At 54.3% G+C, this 21494-nt stretch overlaps 1 protein-coding gene across 1 annotated transcript in view; it reads left to right on the top strand.

The window, feature by feature from the left end:
• Positions 1-21494, top strand: part of PKD1L1 (polycystin 1 like 1, transient receptor potential channel interacting) — a 126079-nt gene that overhangs the window by 52800 nt on the left and 51785 nt on the right. The window contains exons 19-30 of the mRNA XM_047848980.1: positions 871-1047; positions 2189-2266; positions 4385-4527; positions 5613-5733; positions 8692-8803; positions 10866-11061; positions 11782-11838; positions 16199-16411; positions 17248-17490; positions 19193-19303; positions 19415-19572; positions 20966-21066. Of these exons, the coding sequence (XP_047704936.1) occupies positions 871-1047; positions 2189-2266; positions 4385-4527; positions 5613-5733; positions 8692-8803; positions 10866-11061; positions 11782-11838; positions 16199-16411; positions 17248-17490; positions 19193-19303; positions 19415-19572; positions 20966-21066 (1710 nt within the window). The remainder of the gene's footprint in view (positions 1-870; positions 1048-2188; positions 2267-4384; positions 4528-5612; positions 5734-8691; positions 8804-10865; positions 11062-11781; positions 11839-16198; positions 16412-17247; positions 17491-19192; positions 19304-19414; positions 19573-20965; positions 21067-21494) is intronic.

Raw genomic sequence — 21494 nt, 5'->3', positions numbered from 1 at the left:
ATGGCCGGACAGTCAGTGGACGACGTGTCTGTGGGCAGGACGGCTGGACGGTCAGGGGATGATGTGACTGTGGGCAGGATGGTCGGACGGTCAGTGGACGACGTGTCTGGGCAGGACAGCCAGATGGTCAGCGGACGACGTGTCTGTGTCCCACCACCCCAGGCACCTGGACCACGCGGGAGCCCTTGCTCTTTCTCTGCCTCCGTCCCTGCCGCCTGCCCTCATTCACCATGTGACACAGCTGGAGACCTCTCAGGGCCACAGCATAGCCCCCCCTCCCCCGACCAGTCCTCAATGTCTTCCCGCCACATGCTGGGCCTCCCACCAGAGTGCCCTGGCACTTTCTGCCTCATTTCCCTGCCTTTCCCTTTGTCACCCCCTCCAGCCACATCTCCAACCTTCCAGGAGTGTTTACTTGGTCCCTGTCTGTGCCTTGCCCACACGGGCCCTCCCGGACCATGGCCCAGCAGCTCTAAGACAGCCCCTTCTCAGAGGGGCCCCTCTCGTTCCTCTGACTCCTCTCTCCCTCTCCTCCCTCCCAGGCTCTGCATTGTCTCGTTGCCTCAGGGTCTTACAGTACTGAGGGGGGCAGGGGAGCAAGGGGGCAGGGTCCTCCTGCACCCTGACCTGCCCGGGCAGCTCCAGGAGGCAGGGCCCCTGTCACTCTGGTTAGCAGCTCTGCCCCAGTCCAGCACCTGGCCTGGTGCGCAGAGGGTCTGCTGAACGCGAGAGGCGGGTAGAAGGGACGGAATATGCCGTCGCAGCACGAACCCACGTCATTCAGGAGGACGCACAGCAGAACGGGTACTGATGAAGGCTGTCAGACTGTCATTATGGCCTGTCCCTTACCATGTCGGCTTGTCTTCCCAGGGCCCAACCCCAGCCTCCCAGGATCAGATCCGAGTTCCAGTGTTGACAGGGGCCGTGGTGACGGGGACAACCTGCTGGGCCCCTTGCCCCCCACAGCTGCTGCTGGGCCCCCTCTCATGGTTGACTGGCCCAAGTCCCCGGTGGGCCGCACACTCTTCCACGGCTACACCGCCTCCGGTACGGCGCGTGTCTACACAAATGGGAATTGGCAGCTGGTCCAGAAGGGTTTGCTCGCCAGCCCCTTTCTTCTGCCACGTTTCCTTTCCACACAGAAGTACTTGGGGTCATTGAGCCTTTTCTCCTTGTATGTGTCCCTCTGGGGACGGCAGACGGGGCCCCATTTACGGGCAGACTTGGCCTCTGTAGCCCCAGGAGCCCTGTCTGCACATGGAATAGCTTGTGCCAGGCCGAGGCCGCGACCTCCACAGGGAGGATGATCACCCCACGGAGTGGGCGTGGTGGCCCCGCTCTGTGACGCACTGGCTCCACTCGGTGCTGGCTTGAGGCCTCTTGTGGGGAAGCCTGGGGCCACGTCTACCTCACTGCCGTCACACGGCTGCCTCCTCCCCTCTCCCCCCGCCCCCCGCCATGGTTCCCTGTGGAGACCACCAGCCTGTATTTTGGGTCCCTCCTGCCTTCAGAGTCAGCCCCTGCCCCCCAGGGAAGGGACCCAGTCCCCAGGGGACAGCGGTCACACCCAGGTTTCAGAAATGGTTTACAGGGTTCCTGCAAGATATAAAAATCGCTTTGAAATATCTTCTTTTTAAAATATTTGTTTATTTATTTATTTATTTATTTATTTTGGAGAGACAGGACAGGGGAGGGACAGAGAGAGAGTGCAGGGGAGGGGCAGAGAGAGGAGGGCAGCAGAGACACAGGACTCCATCTCACAAACTAAGAACGAATGATCTGAGTGGAAATCGGGAGTCGGACACTTAACCGACGGAGCCCCCCAGGCTCCCCTGCTTTGAAATTTCTTCATCACCCCTCACGAACAGACTGAATGTGCAAACTAGCCGGCTTGGAGACTGGACCTAATGCTACCGGTGCAGAGTGAGCTCTCACCAGCGTCGTCTCTCCCTCGGAGCCTAGTGTGACCCTGGGCCCGCCCCCAGCACCCCCACTCAGGGTCACTGCTGTCGGGCAGGGGACGCCGGAGGAGAGATTTCAGCTCCGAAAAGAGGGCGGGTGACAAGCATCTGGGGGCATTGCAGGGAGGAGCCTGCTGCACCCCTGCTTGTGGAGGTGCAGGGCGTCTGCCCGCTCCTCTGCCTTCAGAGCTTTCCCGTGACGGCTTCCATGTGCCCCTTCTCCGCAGGTATCACGGGACAGACTGTGACAATCAAGCCATTCACACTGAGCCCTGGGAAGACCTACGTCCTGCAAGCCTCTGTGGGTATGTTACGCTGTCAGCTGGACCTGGTTGGGGGGATGATGAGGGGTTTCATTACATTCATGTTTTTTCTGGAAATTTCAGCCACTTCAGAGTCTCCCGAGCTCTTGTCCCGGGTGTCCTGACCCTCCCTCCATCCCCACAGTCACTCACTGCTCATTGTTGCCTCCTTGTGTGTTTCTGATCCTTAAGGGATCAGTTGGGTATTTAGGTCACAGTAAAGGCTGAGGTGTTTGCCTTAAAAACACACACACACATACACACACACACACACACACACACAGAAAACTACATATGTATTTATTTTATTTTGTCCAAGACAAGTGCATTAGCTGGTTCTTTCCCTGCAAATTGGTCGATAACTCCTCCACATATTTAAAACCCAACGAGGTAGCATTTCTGTTGTTCTGTGGACACCGTTTGTTGAATACATGACATGTTTACCCCGCGTCCTGTTCCGTGTCCCTTCTGGCCTTCCCGTGACTCAATCTGACATCTGACTTTGGGGTCATTTTTGGACATTCTGCCCCATTTCTAGAGAGTTGTTGTGGGTTTTTTTTGAAATTTATTTATTTTGAGAGAGAGAGCACATGCAAATGGGGGAGGAGCAGAGGGAGAGGGGGAGAGAGGATCCCAAGCAGGCCCAGCACTGTCAGCATAGAGTCCAATGTGGGGCTCGAACTCACAAGCTGTAAATTCATGACCTGTGAGATCCCAACCTGAGCGGAGATCAAGAGTCCGACGCTCAACCGACTGAGCCTCCCAGGCGCCCCCTAGAGGTCTTTAGTTCCATAGAAGAAGCACAGAGGTTCTGACGGTTTACACGTACGTATGGGTTTGGGTCAGTACCCACACTTTTGGGCTCGTGGACACCCTGGTGCGTTTCCAGTGTTGTATTCTGCATTGGCTTCCTTTCTCCTGGGCATGTAGCACGAGGCTGACTTCCCTGTGAGACCCCTTGGTAGGGCCGGCAGGGTCCCTGGGCTTCATTCTCGTTCCCCGTCTCTGTTGACATCGTTGCAAAGGTCGTCCCGCCCCTTCCATGGGCGTTCAGAGACTAAACCCCAGGTGCCTGTGTTTGGTACAAGAGAAGCATTTCCCTGTGTTTTCCCAAATACCACAGAGCCAACCATTGGCTAGCCCTCCCTCCCTTTGCTGCTGACATTTGTCCAAATGATGAGCCTTAGGGCCATTTTCACAGGTGGGTCACACTCCTTCTGGGGGGAAGAGACTCGGCCTCTGTGCAAGAGGCCCAGCTCGTCCCGGCTCACCTCGCTGTGCCGCCCCCACAGCCACGCTGGCCCCTGGGCTCCCGCCCACACCAGGCCGGGCCGTGGCCCCCAGCTGACTTCCACGGTCCACGTGACCCTGGAGCAGGATGATAAACGAGGTTATCTCCAGTGTGGCACCTGCTGTTAGGATGATGGTTTACACATCTCATTCTTAGATGTTGTACCTCAAGAAAAAGACATCAGAAGTGGAAAAGCAAAACAAAATCTCATCATGGGAACAAACATGGAACGATTAATGATTAATCATCAGTCATGGTAGCAAATGGGAAATAAAATGTTTGATGCTTGGGGAACCATGGTTGTGCATATCGGACTATGTGTGTTTCCCTGGGGAGTTTGAACTCTGTATTTAGATATGAATGCAGTTGACAGAAGCCATAAAAAATGGCATTGGTGCTAAAGATATGTGAGCCACACATATCTGTTTGTGGATGAGACTTTGAGAGGACCCAGGTTGGGGGGGGTGGCGAGTCTGCGGTGAGGGGGAGCCCTGTGTCATTTAGTGTCTGTGCTCAAGACTTTGATTTCCATCTGCATGATCTGCATGTGCCTCCCGACCCCCGGGCCTGGGTGTGGCTGCCTGCACATTGAGTGCCTGTGGACGTGTCACATGATAGGTGCCGCGTGCAGGGTCCCCCCCTCCCGCACATGTTGCAATCCCCCGCCACCGGGTCCCCCAACTCGGGCTCTGACCCAATCCGAATCTCTAGCAAGTTCCCGGGCGATGCCGATGCCACTGTTTGAGGATCGCACAGTGGCAGCCACACAGTGTCCCACTGGGACCGTGCGTTCGTGCAACTGTAGTTCTCTGTCACGCTCTCTTCCACAGCCTCCAAGCATGGCTTCCTGGGGCGAGCTCAGCTTTATGTGACACTCAGGCCAGCTCCGTGGGCCGTGACCTGTCAAGTGCAGCCACATCGTGGCCTCGAGGCACACACCGTCTTCAGCATCTTCTGCATGTCAGGAAGACCGGTACGCGTGGCTGCCCCGAGTGCGTCCCAGAGGCAGAGGTGGCTCTCCGGGAAGATGCTGTGGGATGTTAACCCTGGGGTCTGGGGGTGGGAGTGCCGTGGCTGTGCCCTCCACCCGCTCAGGGAGACACCACCCGTTCCTTCCCCCACCCTGCCCCTTCCCTCAGAACCCACCGCCTGTGTCCCTGGAGGGTCGGATCCTGGCCTCCCTCGGGGCCCAGGCAAATGTCCTGGGTTGTTTTTTTTAGTTAAGTTTTTATATCCGTTCCAGTATGGTCAACATGCAAAGTTAGTTTCAGGTGTACCATATATTGAGTCAACATTTTTTTTTAAGTTTATTTATTTTGGGAGAGAGAGAGAATAAGCGGAGGAGGGGCAGAGAGAGAGGGAGAGAGAATCCCAAGCAGGCTCTGCACTGTCAGCACAGAGCCCGATGCAGGGCTCCAACCCATGAACTGTGAGATTACAACCTGAGCCGAAATCAAGAGTTAGACGCTTAACCGACTGAACCACCCAGGTGCCCCTGATTCAACATCTCTCTACAACACTCAGTGCTCATCACAAATGCATCCTTAACCCTCGTCCTTCCCCCACTCTCCTCTGGTGACCATGAGTGTATTCTCTGTAGTTAAGAGTCTGTTTCTTGCTTTGCCTCTCTCTCTCTCTCTCTCTCTCTCTCTCTCTGTTTGTCCAAATGCCCTGTTCTGACACCAAGAACAAGTTGCCCGAGCCCCCCCCCCCCCCATCTCCTGTCTGCTGTGTCCCCTTCAGCCCGAGGAGGCCCAGACCACATGTGCCTCTGTGACTTTTGGGAGACCCCAGGACAGGAGAGCACATGACCCTGAGTGACAGGCACAGCCAGTGTGTGGGGTCCTCTCAGCTCTGGGAGAGGGACCCCGCAGGTGGGAGGTCACCCCACGCACGTGTGTGCATTCGGGAGGACACGAAGTTAGTATCTGCCCCCAGCCTGTGTATAAACAGTGCCCTCGGGTAGAGTGAAGGAGGCAGGGGTGTGTACTTCCTGGGGACGTGATTCAGTTTGTTCACCTATACACTGTTTTTTGTTCTCCGTGGAACGGATCCTAGGACTTCCATTACAAATTCAGTTACTGGATAGGAAATGGGTCCAGACACACTTTGTACCGCGGGACAGACACCCAGTACTACTTTGCACTGCCCGCGGGTGAGCCCTTGGATGACTATAAAGGTAAGTCAGTCAGGCCGTGGGTGTGGGTTGCTGGCTGTGTTTGCTTACGGTCCTAAACCTTCCCCCTGGTTTCCCCAAACTACAAAATGTTAAAACTATGCATCTAGAAAATAAGTTCTCGGGGCACCTGGGTGGCTCAGTCGGTTGAGCGCCCAACTTCGGCTCAGGTCATGATGTCAGGTTTCATGGGTTTGAGCCCTGTGTCGGGCTCTGTGCTGACAGCCTGGAGCCTGCTTCGGATTCTGTGTCTCCCTCTCTCTCTGCTCCTCCCCTGCTTGTGCTCTGTCTCTGTCTCTGTCTCTGTCTCAAAAATATATAAATGTTAAAATTTTTTTTTTAATTTAGAAAATAAGTTCTTATTTATTCATCTGGAAAAGTGTCATGCTTTTTAGATGAGGTGGATTACCTACTTTCTAGTGTAGAGACATTAGCGATACTATAAATAAATTTCTTTTAAAATTACAGCTGAGATACAGTGTAAATGCTGAAGTGCCAGGGAACATCCTGTGAGTATGGATTAAACGTTTGAGACCAAGCCGCCCCTTGTTTACTGACAAAACATGTGGTCTCTGGTGAATCCTGCGTTGGTTGTAGACAGAACCCAATCGGGGGGCTCCCGCCGTGAAGAAAACACAGGGGTAAGGAAATGTAGAGTTGAGTATGTGTTGTTCCCAGAGCAAAAAGAGCTCTACGGTGCTGGCAGCTTCCCCGAACCCCGTGCCGGCGGGCTGCCCCATTCTCAGCCGGCCGCAGTGGCCTCCCTCCGCTGCGCGTATTAGATACCCCACCACTGAGGAAAGCGGCCTCATCTGCGGGACCGTGCCCATTACGTCAATCTCGGGGGCTGACAGGGTGTTTTTTAGCCTTCTGGATGATTCTGACGTGCAGGCAAGTTTGAGAGTCACCCATCTAGAAGTTTCTTTGGCCTGGCCACCTAAGAGTATTTCAGCCTGACGTCTGCAACTGGTTCATCCACCTGGTTTGCTTAAACCTCCTCTCTCCCCGAACCCCAGCCAGAAAGGTTTCTAGTTCAGGAAAGCCTCCCTGACCCCCAGTTAGACACATGTGCACCTTCTCCTGGCTGTAGGTGGGTGACACTGAGCAAAGGCCTTCTGAGCTGGACACCGATCCGCTCAGATGGGCACATCTGCCGTGTGTCCTGATGAGCACGGTGATGGCTGCAGGTGGTTTCAGGGCCTGCCTCACTTCTTCCAGAATGAAACCACACGCACCTTCTGTCTCCTGGAAAGTTTCCTCCAAATGGATGCTCGCCCCGCAGGCTCCCCTGCTTCCTGGTGTTGGGCACGAAGCCCTATGCTTTGATTCAGACTGGGCAGTGCCTCTCTCCAGACTCCTGCCCACAGGGCCATGTGGGACCCCGTCCGCAGGGGTGTGCAGACCATAGGGCTGTGCACATGCCCACCTAGGACGTCAGGGCAGGGCCTCAGCTCTGTGTTGGATGGATTTTTGTTTTGCTTTTTTAATGTTTATTTATTTTTGAAAGAGAGAGCATGAGCAGGGGAGGGGCAGAGAGAGACGGACACACAGGATCCAAAGCAGGGGGAGGGGCAGAGAGAGATGGACACACAGGATCCAAAGCAGGCTCCAGGCTCTGAGCTGTCAGCACAGAGCCTGACACAGGACTCAAACCCACGAACTGCGAGATCATGACCTGAGCCGAAGTCCGACGCTCAACCGACTGAGCCCCCCAGGTGCCCCCATGTGGGATGAATTTGTAGACCCATATTTCAGGCCACAGTCACTGAGCAATGTCAGGGTGAGTGACGTCACCCAGGTCATTCCAAAGACCCCACAGAAGTTACAGTTGTCGACACAGGGATGATCTGTTCCTTCGAGGACTTGACTTGAAGATTCCTACGAGGGGGAACGCAGGCAGACTGAATACAGTGCAGCAGACCCTTAATCCCAGCCCAGCCCATCTCTGGACTGAAGGTTCCATAGCCGCAGGGGTCAGGGTGGGGTCCACCTGAACTCTGCCGGCTCCCGCTGCCTTGCCTGCATCCCCTGCTTCAGCAGGAGGGCCACGTCACCTGCAGTGGGGTCCCTGCAGTTCTTGTTAAACTGGCTCTCTCGCAGCTGACATGGGGCCTCCCCGTATCCACGGGCTCAGAGTCCTAGGACAGGGGGGAGCCCAGAATTCGCTTGTAGGGGTGATGGGGTGGCCAGGGTCCAGGGACCACAACCCTCAAAATTAAGTCCCAAATCCTGGGCCCTGTGTTTTGGGTTGAGATGCTTTTATGAAAGCTCATGGCATGCCTCTGTTCTGCTCTTTTGCGTGACTCCTGTGGCCGGCCCCGTGGCTTTCATGGTGAGTGTCATCCACACCCCAGACCTTAGGCCTGCACCACAGGACGGAGTTTCTGACGCCCCAGAAAAGGCATTTCTGACCACGCTCCCATGACTTCACGCAGACGTCCTCCGCCTTTCTCCAGACTTGCCGTGTCTCTGTACGTGATTTAGGAGCGGCTTAAAATGTTACCCTAACGCCTAATTCTCCATCGCGGACTGTGGCTTTTGTCCTCTGGGCTTCCCACAGCTCCATCTTCCCCCTGGCCCAGTGCTCCCAGGCGGGACCGGTCCCATTTGCTGGTGGCCTTGAGCTGCCGGCTCCCAGGGCCTGCAGGTCAGAGGAGTGAGTGCCGAGGAAGTGGGAGTGAGCAAACCACCTCCTGGCTCCTGTGGCCTGTGGCTGTTGCTTCTGCTGCCTCTCGTGACTGCACCCGTGTCCCCAGATCTCTGGTGCTCAGTATCCCATACTGCTGTGGGGCATTTTACATTGGAACGCCAGACCTCGCCCCTAGGATGGGGCAGCCACACTCAGCGCCCACGCCTCACTCTGTTGTGAGGCACGGTGGTGTCGTTACTGTTCTGATGATGGCTGGCAGTAGACAGTCTGGGTCCTGAGGTGTTGGTATCCTCTGTTATGTTCCCTTCCAGTCATGCTGTCCACCGAGATCACAGATGGCTCGGGCTCCCGGGTACAGCCGTGTGCCGTGGCGGTGACTGTGCTGCCCCGTCTCCACGGGGGTCTCTGCCTGGACGAGGACATGTGAGTAAGCGGCACAGAGACCCCGGCGCGTGCCTGCGTTTCCTCGGGGCCGGGTCTCCCCAGGTCGGCCATGGGTGGAGTAAACGATGGCTCCTGGGGTCCCATCTTGTCAGGATGAGCAAAAGAAATCATCGTACTGAGACATCATCTGTGTGCCACTCGTTCACCCATATACAGAACACAGTCCCGGGGCGCTTGGGGGGCTCAGTGGGTTTAGCATTGGACTCTTGATTCCAGCTCAGGTCATGATCTCACGATTCGTGACATCAAGCCCAGCGTCGGGCTCTGCACTGACAGCACGGAGCCTGCTTAGGATTCCCTCTCTCTCTCTCTCTCTCTCTCTCTCTCTCTCTGCCCCTCCCCCCTTAAACTATATAAACAAACCTTAAAAAAAAAACATAACAGTGTTTAATTTTGATGAAGTTCAACATCCTAATTTTTCTCTTTTATCGCTTGTGCCTTTGGTATATCTGTAGGATTTACTCCAGTGTTTTTCTTCCAGGAGATTTCTAGTTTTCTCTCTTACCCTGAGCTCTCTGATCCTCTTTGAGCTAACTTGTGTATGTGGTGTGAGGTAAGGCTCCAGGTTCACTTTTGCACACAGGGATGTCTAGTCCTTCTAGTGCTGTGTGTTGAAAAGGTCAGTCTTATTAAATTGTCTTAGTCCTTTTGTCAAAAATCGATTGACTGTAAATGCTATGGAGTCTCAGTTAATGCTCTGTTCATCTCTATGTCTGATTTCATGGCACTGCCACACTGTCTTAACCACTGTAGCTTTGCAGTGAATTTTGAAATCAGGAAGCATGAATCCACTAACTTTGTTCTTTTTCCACATTTTTTTTGGTTATCCTGGATCTCCTGGTTATTGTTAATGTCTGCAAAAAGCCACCTGGAATTTTTATAGGGATTGCATTGAGTCATTTTGAATTATCATCGTTTTGAGAATATGAAGTCTTCTGATGTATGAGCAGAGTTTTCCCTTTACTTAGATTTTCATTTCTTTCAGCAACATTGTATAGTTTCCAGTGTATAGGTATTGAATATTTTTGTCAAATTTAGTTACAAGAATTGCATTCTTTTTCATGCTATTGTAAATCAAGTTGTTTTCTTGTTCTCTTATTTTGGATTTTAATTGCTAGTGTATAGAGATACAATTGTGTCCCACAGCCTTGCTAAACTCGCATGTCTGTTCTAACAGTGTTTGAACGCATTCTTTGGGTTTTTCCACATAGAAGAGCATGCTATCTGCAAATAGAGTTTTCCTCCTTTCCAATCTGGATAATTTCTTACTTCTGGCTTAACTGCATTGGCTAGACTCTTCCAGTTCAGTGATGAGTAGAAGTGGCAAGTGTGGAAATCCCGGTCTTGCTTCCGATCGTGGCAGGGAAACATTCCCGAACATTTAGCGTGACCTTAGCTGTGGGTTCCCTGGAGTTGTGTTTTTTTCAGGTCCAAGAAGTTCCTTTGTATTCCTAGCTTTGGGGTATTTTTTTTTCACGACAGGGTGTTGGATTTTGTCTGTGTTTTGCTAGATCCATCGAGAGGATTAAGTGGGTTTTGTCCATCCATCTGTTACCATGGTATATTACCTCGACTGATTTCCATACTCGAGTTACTCTTGCGCTCCGGGCACAGACCCCTCTTAGCCATGGTGTGAAGTCCAGCATAAGGACATACCATCCGGTCGGAGTGTGCACGGCACTGTGATTGTGGGTGTTGTCTTCCAGCTCCACCGTGAGGATGTGTGCAGACCTTCAGCCTGCTGTAGCCACACTGCCATCTACGTCCAGCCCCGCACCGTACCCCCTCATTTGCCACGATGCGTCTCTGTCATTCTGTTTGCTGGAGATCAAGGGTTTTGTGCAATTCTGATGTGCTGCCTCACTGGGTCTCTTTAGTTTCTCTTGCACAGACCATCTCTCCTCTGAGCCATTCTCTGTCTGCCCCGACCTCCTCACCCGCCCAAGAAGATTTCTATCACAAGTACTCCTGTCTCGGTAGGCAGGCCGAAGAGGTTCCCAGCATGTCGGAGCAATCCTGATAACTCCCCAATTTCCTTCAGATATAATTCCAGCCTGAAGCACCTGTCCACCCTCCAGCTGATGGGCAGTTACGCAGAAATCAGGAACTACATCACCATGATCGCCAGGATCCTGAGTCGCTGGGCTGCAGAGGACAGAAGTCCCCCGTGCGGCCAGTGGTCACGAATACAGGATGCGCTGATTTCTTCCGCATGCAGACTGCCTTCCGCAGATCAGGTACCATCAGGGGCAGGGCACGCTCGGTACCTGAGCATGGGCATCGGGTAGCAGGGCCTGACTCACCAGCAAGCGGCCTTACTAAAGCAGTCAAGAAAGAGGACCAGGAGGGTGTGGCTTGGGCGCGAGGCTGTGGCCTCTGTCACGTGTGCTCATTCTTCCACAAACAAATGCTGTCGGTTCACAAGAGAGGCCGTGCAAGGTGGTTACCACTGTAGGTCACTGTGATGTGACCCAGCTGACTCTGTCTTGTCAGTGACATGCCGGAGTTACGTGTATGATTATGTGCAGCTTCTAAGGAAATGGGCGTGTGTTCAAATGTCACTGCCCTTGGTCACTGCCCGTCTGCACCTGCTGTCCCTGATTGCCACTAGAGAACGCTGCATCTTAGAACATGTGTCATTGTAGTGTTGATCCTTCCTGAACGGGTGCTGTTCCTTCCTCCAGGACTCTCTCCCCCTTGTCCCAAGTTTCCCTGAGCTCTGCCCTCCCTCTCCTTCCCCTCCGGTCACACTCCAGGTGGGCTGGGGGAGGCGGACACCCTGCTCCCCCTGGGAAACTCAGGTCAAGGGGACCCTGGGTCCCTCCACGGTCCCTCGCCTCAGAGCCCCGGAATCCGCTCCAGCTGCAGGAAGGAGCACACGGTGAACCGTTTGACTTTAAATTGCATAAGTAACCTTCCCTTTTGCCTCCTTGTGCTTGCTTGTTTCTCCGGGTCAGGAGGAAATGCTTGATTCTGTTCTCCTGTTCAGGGACCTCCTGCGCTTCCCTCACAAGGTGAGTGCTGTTTCTTGCCAAGTGTATTTTCCTGCTTTTGTGCCTAACTGGGAGGATCTCCGTCCGTTCTCGAAGAACATACGGTGTAGGGTTTGACCCTTGAATTAGAAACGGGACTTCTCTCGCAAATTCACCTGAACAGCACGGCGCATCCCAGAACACGGGGCAGGAAGGTCTCCCTAATACAGAAGTTTGAAGACCCAAAGTAGAGACGCATTACAACGGTGTCGTCCATACTACACATACTTCTGGTTAAGGGGGTCGCTCTCTGCTAGTAATCTGGGTGCTGGGTTCTCCAGTCACGCCTTCTTTCTCCTCGCATCTCTGGCCCCACTGCCCCCATTCCCCGATGTTCTCACTGCCTGCTCACTGGGAGGGGAGAGGAGACCCCATTGAGGTCGTCTTCACCAGCCCTCAGAGCGAGCTGCAGTCAGGCCGGTCTTCCAGGGCCCCCCCTTGCCCTGGCAGGGATGCCCCACAGCCAGGAGGGCTCACCCCCTACTTGTGCTCAGTCCCATCCGGGCCGCCTCATCGCTCCCTTGCAGCAGTGTGACTGCTGCCCCCTGGCGTCGTGCGGGCCCCTGTGTGGTTGCAGGTGGTGGCCCCTCTTCAGAGCAGAACCTGCAGAAGGCGGGCTCGGCCCGCCCGGCCCGCCGTGACTCACACACAGGTAAGCTGTCGGGATCTGGCTGCCTGCCCCACCTCACCACAGAGCCTGCTCCTGACCCAGTACCTGCAGACTCCCGTGCTGCCTGGTCTGCCCTGCAAGGGACCCCTCTGGGCATAGCCTCTTTGCCTGTGACCACTGTGGGCGCCTCCCTTCTCTGTTGTTGCCTGGTGGGTGCACATGGATCTCATCATGGCCTTTTCGATTAAAGGCAAGTGATGTTGCTGAACTGATGGTCTCCACCCCTGTCCTGCCCAGGAACTCCTCTATGTAACCCCTGACTCTGCTCCCTGCCCCTCCATCTGTGCTCGCTGCATCTCCAACTGCTCCTTGCCCCTCCAGCTGTGCTCCCTGCACCTCCAGCTGTGCTCCCTGCCCCTCCAACTATGCTCCCTGCATCTCCAGGTGTGCTCCCGCCCCTTCAGCTGTGCTCCCTGCCCCTCCAACTGCTCCCTGCCCCACCAGCTGTGCTCCCTGTGCCTCCAGGTGTGCTCCTGCCCTTGCAACTGCTTCCTGCCCCTCCAACTGTGCTCCTGCCCCTCCAGCTGTACTCCTGCCCCTTCAGCTTTGCTCCCTGCCTCTCCCACTGTGCTCCCTGCCTCTCCCACTTGGTTCCTGCCCTCCAACTGCTCCCTGCCCCTCCAACTGCTCCCTGCCCCTCCAGCTATGCTCCCTGCTCCTCCAGCTGTGCTCCTGCCCCTCTATCTGTGCTCCCAGCTGTGCTCCCTGCCCCTCCAACTGCTCCCTGCCCCTCCAGCTATGCTCCCTGCTCCTCCAGCTGTGCTCCTGCCCCTCTATCTGTGCTCCCAGCTGTGCTCCCTGCCTCTCCCGCTGTTCTCCTGCCCCTCTGACTGCTCCCTGCCCCTCCGACTGCTCCCTGCTCCTCCGACTGTTCTCCCTGCCCCTCCAGCTGTGCTCCCTGCACCTCCAGCCGTGCTCCCTGCGCCTCCAGTTGTGCTCCTGCCCTTCCAACTGTTCTCCTTGCTTCTCCTGTTGTGTTCTCTGCCCTCCAGGTGTGCTCCCTGCCCCTCTGGGTGTGCTCCTGCCCCTCCAGCTGTGCTCCCTGTGCCTCCAGTTGTGCTCCTGCCTCTCCAAGTGTGCTCCCTGCCCCTCTAGCTGTGCTCCTGCCCCTCCATCTATGCTCCCTACATCTGCCGATGTGCTCCCTATCTCCCCTACTGTGCTCCCTGCTTCTCCAACTGTGCCCACTACCTCCAGAACATTCCCTCATGAACACAAGCTCCTTTCACTCCTCTGCACCCATATAACCAGGGCTGTGACACCAGCCCAGCCCATGACACAGGTGTGGCAGGAACGAGGTACTGAGTGAGGACATGGATGACTGTTACCTTGTTCCCTCCCTCCTGCCCGATCCACATCTGCATCACCTTGAATTGCTCCCCGTCAGTGACCTGGGGAGGAAGGCTGGCCCCCAGCAGGGACACATCCCCACAGCTGCCCGGAGCAGACCTCAGAGAAGACACTTTAGTCAGTGACTCTCACTTCACTGCCTTTAAGGCATTGGTGGCTTCCCAGCACCTTAAGGACAGAGTCCGTTCTCCCGCATCTCACACCTGGGCTTCACTTGCTCTGCGTCCTCTGCACTTCCTCTCGCACCTTCCATGGCCACCCACCATATTCCTGTCACCGAATATTCCTTGCACCCCTGAACCTATATGTTCTCCCTCAGCCTGGAATGTTCCTGCCCCTCTTCCCAGGGAAGATACCGTTTTCTCCTCCAAAGCTAGGTTCAGGTGATGCGTTCTCAGTGGGCTCTCCAGGGCCCCGCAGGCAGAGCTCACTCGTTCTGGACAAGTCTGTAAGTGACCGCGTTAGGGTGCTTTAGCACCTCTGACTGGTGATCACTTTCTGCACGCCTGTCTTTGACCTCCAGGCGACTTAGCCTGCTAGGATCGCACACCGGGTTGGGACAAGTAGTGGACCATCCCTGGCATGTCAGCAGGTTGTCCCCGTCATGCGCGCATGCACAGGTGTCAGCGGGTGGGCTTCCCAGGTTGACGCGGGCACCCTGGGTCCTGTCAGCCCATGCCCCCGAGGCTTCCCAGGCTGGAGAGAGGCAGAGAGAAGGGGCACCACTCATCAAGGATGTTGCCCATAAGTGCCATCCCGCACCCCATCACATCCCCCTGAGAGGACCCGTCACAGGGCTGCTCCTGGGCTCTGGGCACCTGGGAATGGAATTACTCCCCTGGGCCAGGGGGATGACTTGGTGGAAGCCGAAGACATCTGCATAGGTCCCGCTCCCCTGTCTGCGCACCCCGGGGTCTGCCACGGTCCTGGCCTCAGTGTGGGCAGACCTTAGCAGGGTTGTCATTTGCAGAAACCATTTCCAATAGTTTTGATTAAAAAGTAGCCAGTGTTGGGGCATCTGGGGGCTCAGTCGGTTAAGCGTCTGACTCTTGCTTGCATCTCCGGTCATGATCTCATAGTTCGTGAGTTCGAGCCCCGCGTCGGGCCCTGTGGTAACAGTGCAGAGCCAGCTTGGGATACTCTCTCTCTCTGCCCCTCCCCTGCTCATTCTCTCCCTCCCTCTCTGTCTGTCCCTCCCCTGCTCTTTCTCTCTCTCCCTCTCTCTCTCAAAATAAACTAAAAAAATGGCCAGTGTGAAAAGTGGGCATAATGTGTTCTTCAAAAGCATTTGTTTTACTTGAAATAAGAACTTATTATTTCAATTCTGAGAAGTGACTTTGTGTGTGGTGCCCGTAATGGCAGTTTCAGTGTGTTTCCAGGCAAGTTTCATCTCATTGCTGGTGAAAGAGTTTGAGGTCAGGAAGTGTTTCCAAGCCACGTTCTGGCTAAACAAGCATGGCTGTCAGAAAGTAGAATCTTAATTTTGTTTCATCGATACCCATTTACTTGGCAATTGCCGGGAGCTGCCAGGGCACAAAGGAGGGACACATTCAGTGCTGTCTTTGGGGCACACATGACGGACGCTAAATGTGGGAACAGACACGCTTCGGTAAATATGCCAGGTCCTGTAAGGAGGAGGGGGACAGGGAGCTCCAGAAACACGGGCAGTGATGCAGAGTACTTTGCCTGGTGGGCACTTGACGTTGGTTTTAAAAGAACATGGGAAAGAATCATGATTAATCCTGTCCGGTGCAGTAATGGCATCATGGGCACATCTTCAGAAAGAGTTCTCATGTCAGCCGTACACACTGACGTGTTCGTGCATGGAAACAGTAGAAACCACGCAATTTGTTTTTAAATATCTTCTTAGAAACCAAAGGAGAGGGAGAAAATCTCTTGTCGATGAGTAGTAGTCACAGCTGGGTTATTCTGTTTTCATGTATGTTTGAAAATGGTCCCTATTAGGAGTTTAGGAAAAAAGAGAGTAAAGTAGGATTTTGCCAGCAGACGCAGGGAAAGGACACTGCAGGGCAAGACGTTGATGCTTGGGGAACCATAAGAGGGTCGCTGGGTTCAGACCCAGCAGCGTCTTTGTGTAACGGTTATTAGAGACCCTTATTCTCTCTGGTCGTTTCATGGGTCAGGAGACCGAAGACCAGAAAGGAAATTGGCACCTCTGAATTTGGCCAATCTTCCACTAGGCAGAACCCGGGCTCGAACCCCGCCATCCGGAGCTCTGGTGCTGCATTTGCTGTTTCCAGGAGTGATGGAGGAGAGGAGACAGGTGCAGGGAGACTGGTTACGCCTTCGCTTCTCCCGCAGGTAAGCTTTACGAGTGCAGCTCTCGTCCTGAAGTCCACCCAGACGCTCCTGGCTCAGAGCCTGCTCTCGGGGAGGCCTGCGGTGGCCGAGGGCACGATGCTGGAGCTCATACTGCTGGTGTCTGCCATCTGGGAAGTGTCCGACCAGGAGACCCCGAGGAGCGTGGGCTTCCTCCAAGAAGAGGGCATTAAGGTCATCTCGGCCCTCTTGTTGGTAAGTCAGACTTCATCTTCGTTGGTAACAGCCATCCCCTCTCGTGGCTGCTTCTAGACGCCGAGACCATAACTGGTTTCTGAAGTTCCGTGTGGCTTGTTCTGGGTGGTCGTGGGTGCCTTTGGAGATTTTTGGTTTGAATTTCGAGTGTTTCGTGCGAATGCTGTAACGTTCACGATGAAACTTTGCTTCCGTTCCATCCTTCCGTGTTTTGGTAGAGTCCCTTTTGGGGTGTCTGGAGCAGTGCCTGACTTAGAGACAGCATTTCTCAGCACACTTTCTGCTTCTTGAGGAGCAAAGTGAAGTGATACAAATGATTTCTGATGTGCGTTAATGTGAAAAGCAGCCCTGATACATAACTACCTCCCTCCTGTCCAGACCTACTGGTTTAACCGATACTTGGGAAATCAGAAATACACAGATGCTCCCCTCATAGCAACTGATTAGCAATTATGCATTTAGAAACACGAGCTGCTCACCTCACACCCACCCTGCACTAAACCCCAAGGCATGCACTCCCGTCTACACAGCAAGACCACGCAGTATCGAGGCTCCTTCTGGATGGGCTGAGAAACCGGAAGGATAGCGGTTGTCGCAAAACGAATAGAAGGATAACGGTTGTCGCAAAGTGAATAAAATGTTCCAGGCACAGGGCCCGAAACCAAAGAAAACAGGTTGTGTGTTATTGGTATTTGGTGTTTACATCCCCGTATCACCAGCTAATCCAAACTACCTTGAGATGAGCTACCTTTTCATGACTTTGTCTCTCCCCTGCTTCTGGATTCGAGACCGCGTACTCATTTGTGCTGTGAGCGTTTGACTCTCTGCTGTTCCAGGACGGTCTCTCTGCAGCCAAGGAGCATCAGCTCTGCGTCAGCACTGGGCAGATGGAGTTCTGCACGCTTCTTCATCACGACCGTCAGGGCGCCGTGCAGAGCCTGGGCCCCGTGCGCGTGCATTTACCCGGCGGCCTGGCCGGACAGAGGCCTGCGGCGGCGGGGATGCAAAGCCCGTGTTACATTAGCCAGCTCATGCTCTTCAAGAAGAACCCATATCCGGAGCGACGAGCTCCCGGCCAGGTACCATACGGCGGGTGACCCATCCCTTCCAGTGAGCACCTCCTCCGTGCAGTGGTTACGCTTTGATGATGAAGAGAGGGGTCAGCGTGGCACGTTTCGCTCAGGTCCAAGAGCGGGGCCGCTTACAATGTGCGGTTGGCTCTAGTTTTCTCGGAAGAAGCTTTTAGCAAAACTAGGTCTCCCTGGGATCCCGGGACCTGGGCCCACTCAGTATTGCCGAAGGGGCCGTTTTACCTGTTTCTGCAAATCAGAGGAAGAATGTAACTCCGTGAGACTTGAGACGGGGCTGCCTTGGGCCCACTAGCCTGTACCTCTTGTCTTCCACACTTACCTCACTGGCCCCTCGAGGCTGAACCAGCAAGCGTGGCCGCTGGGTTCTTGGGGGGTTCGGCAGAAGAGGGGACAAGAGTCAGAGCAGGGTGTGAGAATGGGGAGGTCGGGGAAGGTGGGGCCAGCTCTTGGCGATTCTGGGAGCCCCTGCTTAAACTCCTGCGCCCAGAAACCACCTGCAGAACCCCATCGTCGCAGGGAGCTGGGAGGGCAGAGTCGGCATCCTCCGTGTGTTCCACACCCCCCGCTTGGCTCAGGTACCCGGTAAATGTCTGACGACTGAATGACATGCAGCTTATCTTGGTGAAAAATGCTCATCTGAGAAAACATCGACCCGTTGTTATTTTCTTAGGGAAATAGAAATGGCTAGTCAGCATATGAAAATCATTCTTTTTTTTTTTTACATTTATTTATTTTTGAGAGAGATGGAGTGCAAGCTGGGGAGGGGCAGAGAGAGAGAGGGAGACACAGAGCCTGAAGCAGGCTCTGGGCTCCGAGCTGTCAGCACAGGGCCCGACGCGGGGCTCGAACCCATGAACTGTGAGATCATGACCTGAGCTGAAGTCGGTCACTTAACTGACTGAGCCACCCAGGCGCCCCGAAAATCATTCAAATTAACAAACAGGAAATAGAAATCAAAATGATTTTTTTAACACGCAGCAGCACAGTTCTTTAGAGAGACTCGCTTCTAGGGAGGCACGGCGAGCAGGTGTCCACGGTGCATGTTCTCTGAGCAGCTTCACGCGCCGGACCTGTTGCTACACTGAGCCTACAGAGGAAGGAGAAAAAGAGCTATTCAAAGCAAGATGTGCTGTTTTACTTATTTATTCAAAACAACATTATGTGTGATCACCTAAATAGAAATGTATCTAAATGTTCGACAGAGGGATCCAGCTCACTGGTGATTTAAATGAATTATTATCCATGAAAATTGAAAGCCAGTTGAAATTACGTGAGTCGGGCTTTTAGTGACTTTGGAAGATTCTGTGCAAACAGTGAGGAGCATGCGTTGCGTGCCCAGTATGTGTCTGGGGCACAGAGACGGGTCGGGACGCAGCTCCCCAGACGGGTTGGGACGCAGCACCCCAGACGGGTTCTCTGAGCCACGGCACCACAGGCCAGCTATCCGTGTCTCTTCTGTACGCCTTTCTGTACCTTCCTGATTGTCTACGATCTGCCGCTGTTCTTCTGGTGTGAGCTGTTAAAGTGAAAAACGAAACTACTTTAGAGACTTTAGAAATTATTAATATAATAAGAGTAATCACAGTCCTGCCTTCCTAACCAGTAAAGGGAGCCGCGTTTCTCCACCCTGCCCCCTGCTGTCGGGTTCCCAGTACTGCCGCCCGGCTCCTAGGTGCTCCTGTCTCCACAGATTGGCCCGCTTGTCACCCTGTCCCTGTTCACCTGCTCCGGCAGAAGGCCCATCAGCAGGCAGCGGCTGAGGGAGCCTGTGGTCGTGGAGTTCGGAGAGGAAGACGGCCTGGTGAGGGGGTCTTGCCCAAGCCACCTCGACTTCACGTAGGCTGCGCGGCCTCATGTGCCTTGACTTTTCCCAAGGCAAATTTTGCTGACCTCGCTTTCCGTGTGGTGACAGGGTGAGAGGAGAAACAGGACGACCTTTGCGTTGCTTCAGGAGACAGTGAATTTTCATCGGTTCACCGGGCGTTCTGAAAGCCCCCAGGAGTCTCTGCAGATAAGGATAGAATTCTCTAGGCCCGTTTCAAGAGCGTTCCCGGTCATGGTGCTGGTAAGGTGTGTTGTGGGGAGGCCACCAGGGTTTCTTTCCAGCCAGTGACAAAGTCCTTGCCAAAAGCTACGGAGTAAATTTACTTTTAATTCTTTTTTTATGAAGTTTATTTATCTTGAGAGAGAGAGAGAGAGTGGGGAAGGGGCAGAGAGAGGGGGAGAGAGAGAATCCCAAGCAGGCTCTGCACTGTCAGCAAAGAGCCCGGCTTGGGGCTCGAACTCATGAACCTGGAGATCATGACCTGAGCCGAGATCTAGAGTCTGATGCTCAACAGATTGAGCCACCCAGGCGCCCCCAGGGAGTGAAATTCACTTTTAATGCAGTCCTGAGCTCATTGTCTGACAGAATTATGTGCCATATGTGACATGGTCACCTGCTCACAGAATAAGCTTCCTGCCGAGTTTTTCCTGATTTTGGATTCCTACCTGCTCAGCTTATTAGCATAAGAAACGCCCAAATACCAGTGGCCTCATTAGGGATCCACTTCTCTCTCACCGTGTAGACCTGGGTCAGAATCCTCTTTCTGTTTATTTTTCTAAGAAGAAAAAATGCGTTCAAAGGGATGTATCTGAGGAGACTTGGTAAACGAATCCTGTCTCTCAGCGATGTTGAGTCGGTGAGGCCTCGGGAGGCCTGTCCTATGGATAAATCACAAAGGAACACAGGTGAATGACCACCGGGAAGGTTTTTAGGAATGAATCCTGCATGAACAGAGCCAGCGGATGCCGCCGGCGCTGAGAGCTCACGTCCGTCTGGGTGGGCCCGGGGTTCTGCTGGATCATTTCTCCTCCCCGAGGGCCGCGTCCTTCAGCTGTCGGACAAAGCTTTCCTCCGTCTGTCCTGCTGCCCTGCCTAGGTGGGCACCTCAGCTAGGTGTGTCTTCCACAGGGTAACGTCCACACCGCATACAGCACGGACTCAGTGTATGTCGGCTGACCCTCATCTGGTCACACGAGCTAACCCACTGAGTGGGAAGCATGGCTCTTTGCTTTTTAAAAAAAAACAAAAAACACTTATTTATTTTTGAGAGAGAGACAGAGTGTGAGTCCGAGAGGGGCAGAGAGAGAGGGAGACACAGAGTCTGAAGCAGGCTCCAGGCTCCAAGCTGTCCGACGCGGGGCTTGAACTCACGAACCATGAGATCATGACCTGAACCGAAGTCGGACGCTTAACCGACTGAGCCAGCCAGGCACCCCAGAAGTTTTTATTTTTAATGCAGTGAAGGGAGGGAGGGCGTGTAGTTCTTACTGAGAGCCAGTGCTGCCGGGGGACACACACAGTGGCCCCGCGGAGTCCCAGCCCGCGTCCTTGTCCTTGCACAACGTCGCATGACAGAGGTCCTCAACAGGAAAAAAGCAAAACAAAACTGGACACTATTGCTTTGCTTTTCCTTCCTAGGTTCTCTGAGAAGCCTACTCCTTCCGATTTTCTCGTGAAAAAGGTCTACATCTGGGATGAGCCGATGGTACACGTGTATGTCCCTGCCGCTTCTCTGAGAGGTCAGTGCACAGGATCTCATGAGCCTTAGTTGTCCATGTGATGACAGCAGCTGTCGCAAGACATGCACAGACAGCGGGGACTTTCCTACTCCTGGTGGAAGTGTCATGCCACGTGCAGAGGCGGCCCGTGTGCGTCCAGGCTGACCCCGGTGTGCAGCGGTGCCCTGGGCTGTGGTTGCCGACCCTGCCCGTCTCCCTCTCCCCAGCACCTTCCACGGCTTCCGGTTTCTGCAGCGCCTCCCTTCCTGGCCTCCGCTACCCTCTGCGGACCCTCCAAACTCCTCTTTGGTGGACCTTCCCCGACCCCCGGGATCTCTCTGGTGGCTGCTCCCCTGACACCTTGTGTTTGCCTCTCCTGTTTGCTGCTCTGCCTCCCGGCATCAGGGCCATGACTCGACAGCCTCCCTGCAGCCCCAGGATCTCTCCCG

This window comes from Prionailurus viverrinus, chromosome A2 (genome assembly GCF_022837055.1).
Source record: "Prionailurus viverrinus isolate Anna chromosome A2, UM_Priviv_1.0, whole genome shotgun sequence".
In the NCBI taxonomy this organism is placed as follows: domain Eukaryota; kingdom Metazoa; phylum Chordata; class Mammalia; order Carnivora; family Felidae; genus Prionailurus; species Prionailurus viverrinus.
Note: the sequence above shows the minus strand (reverse complement) of the source record. Positions and strands in the feature narration are given on the sequence as shown.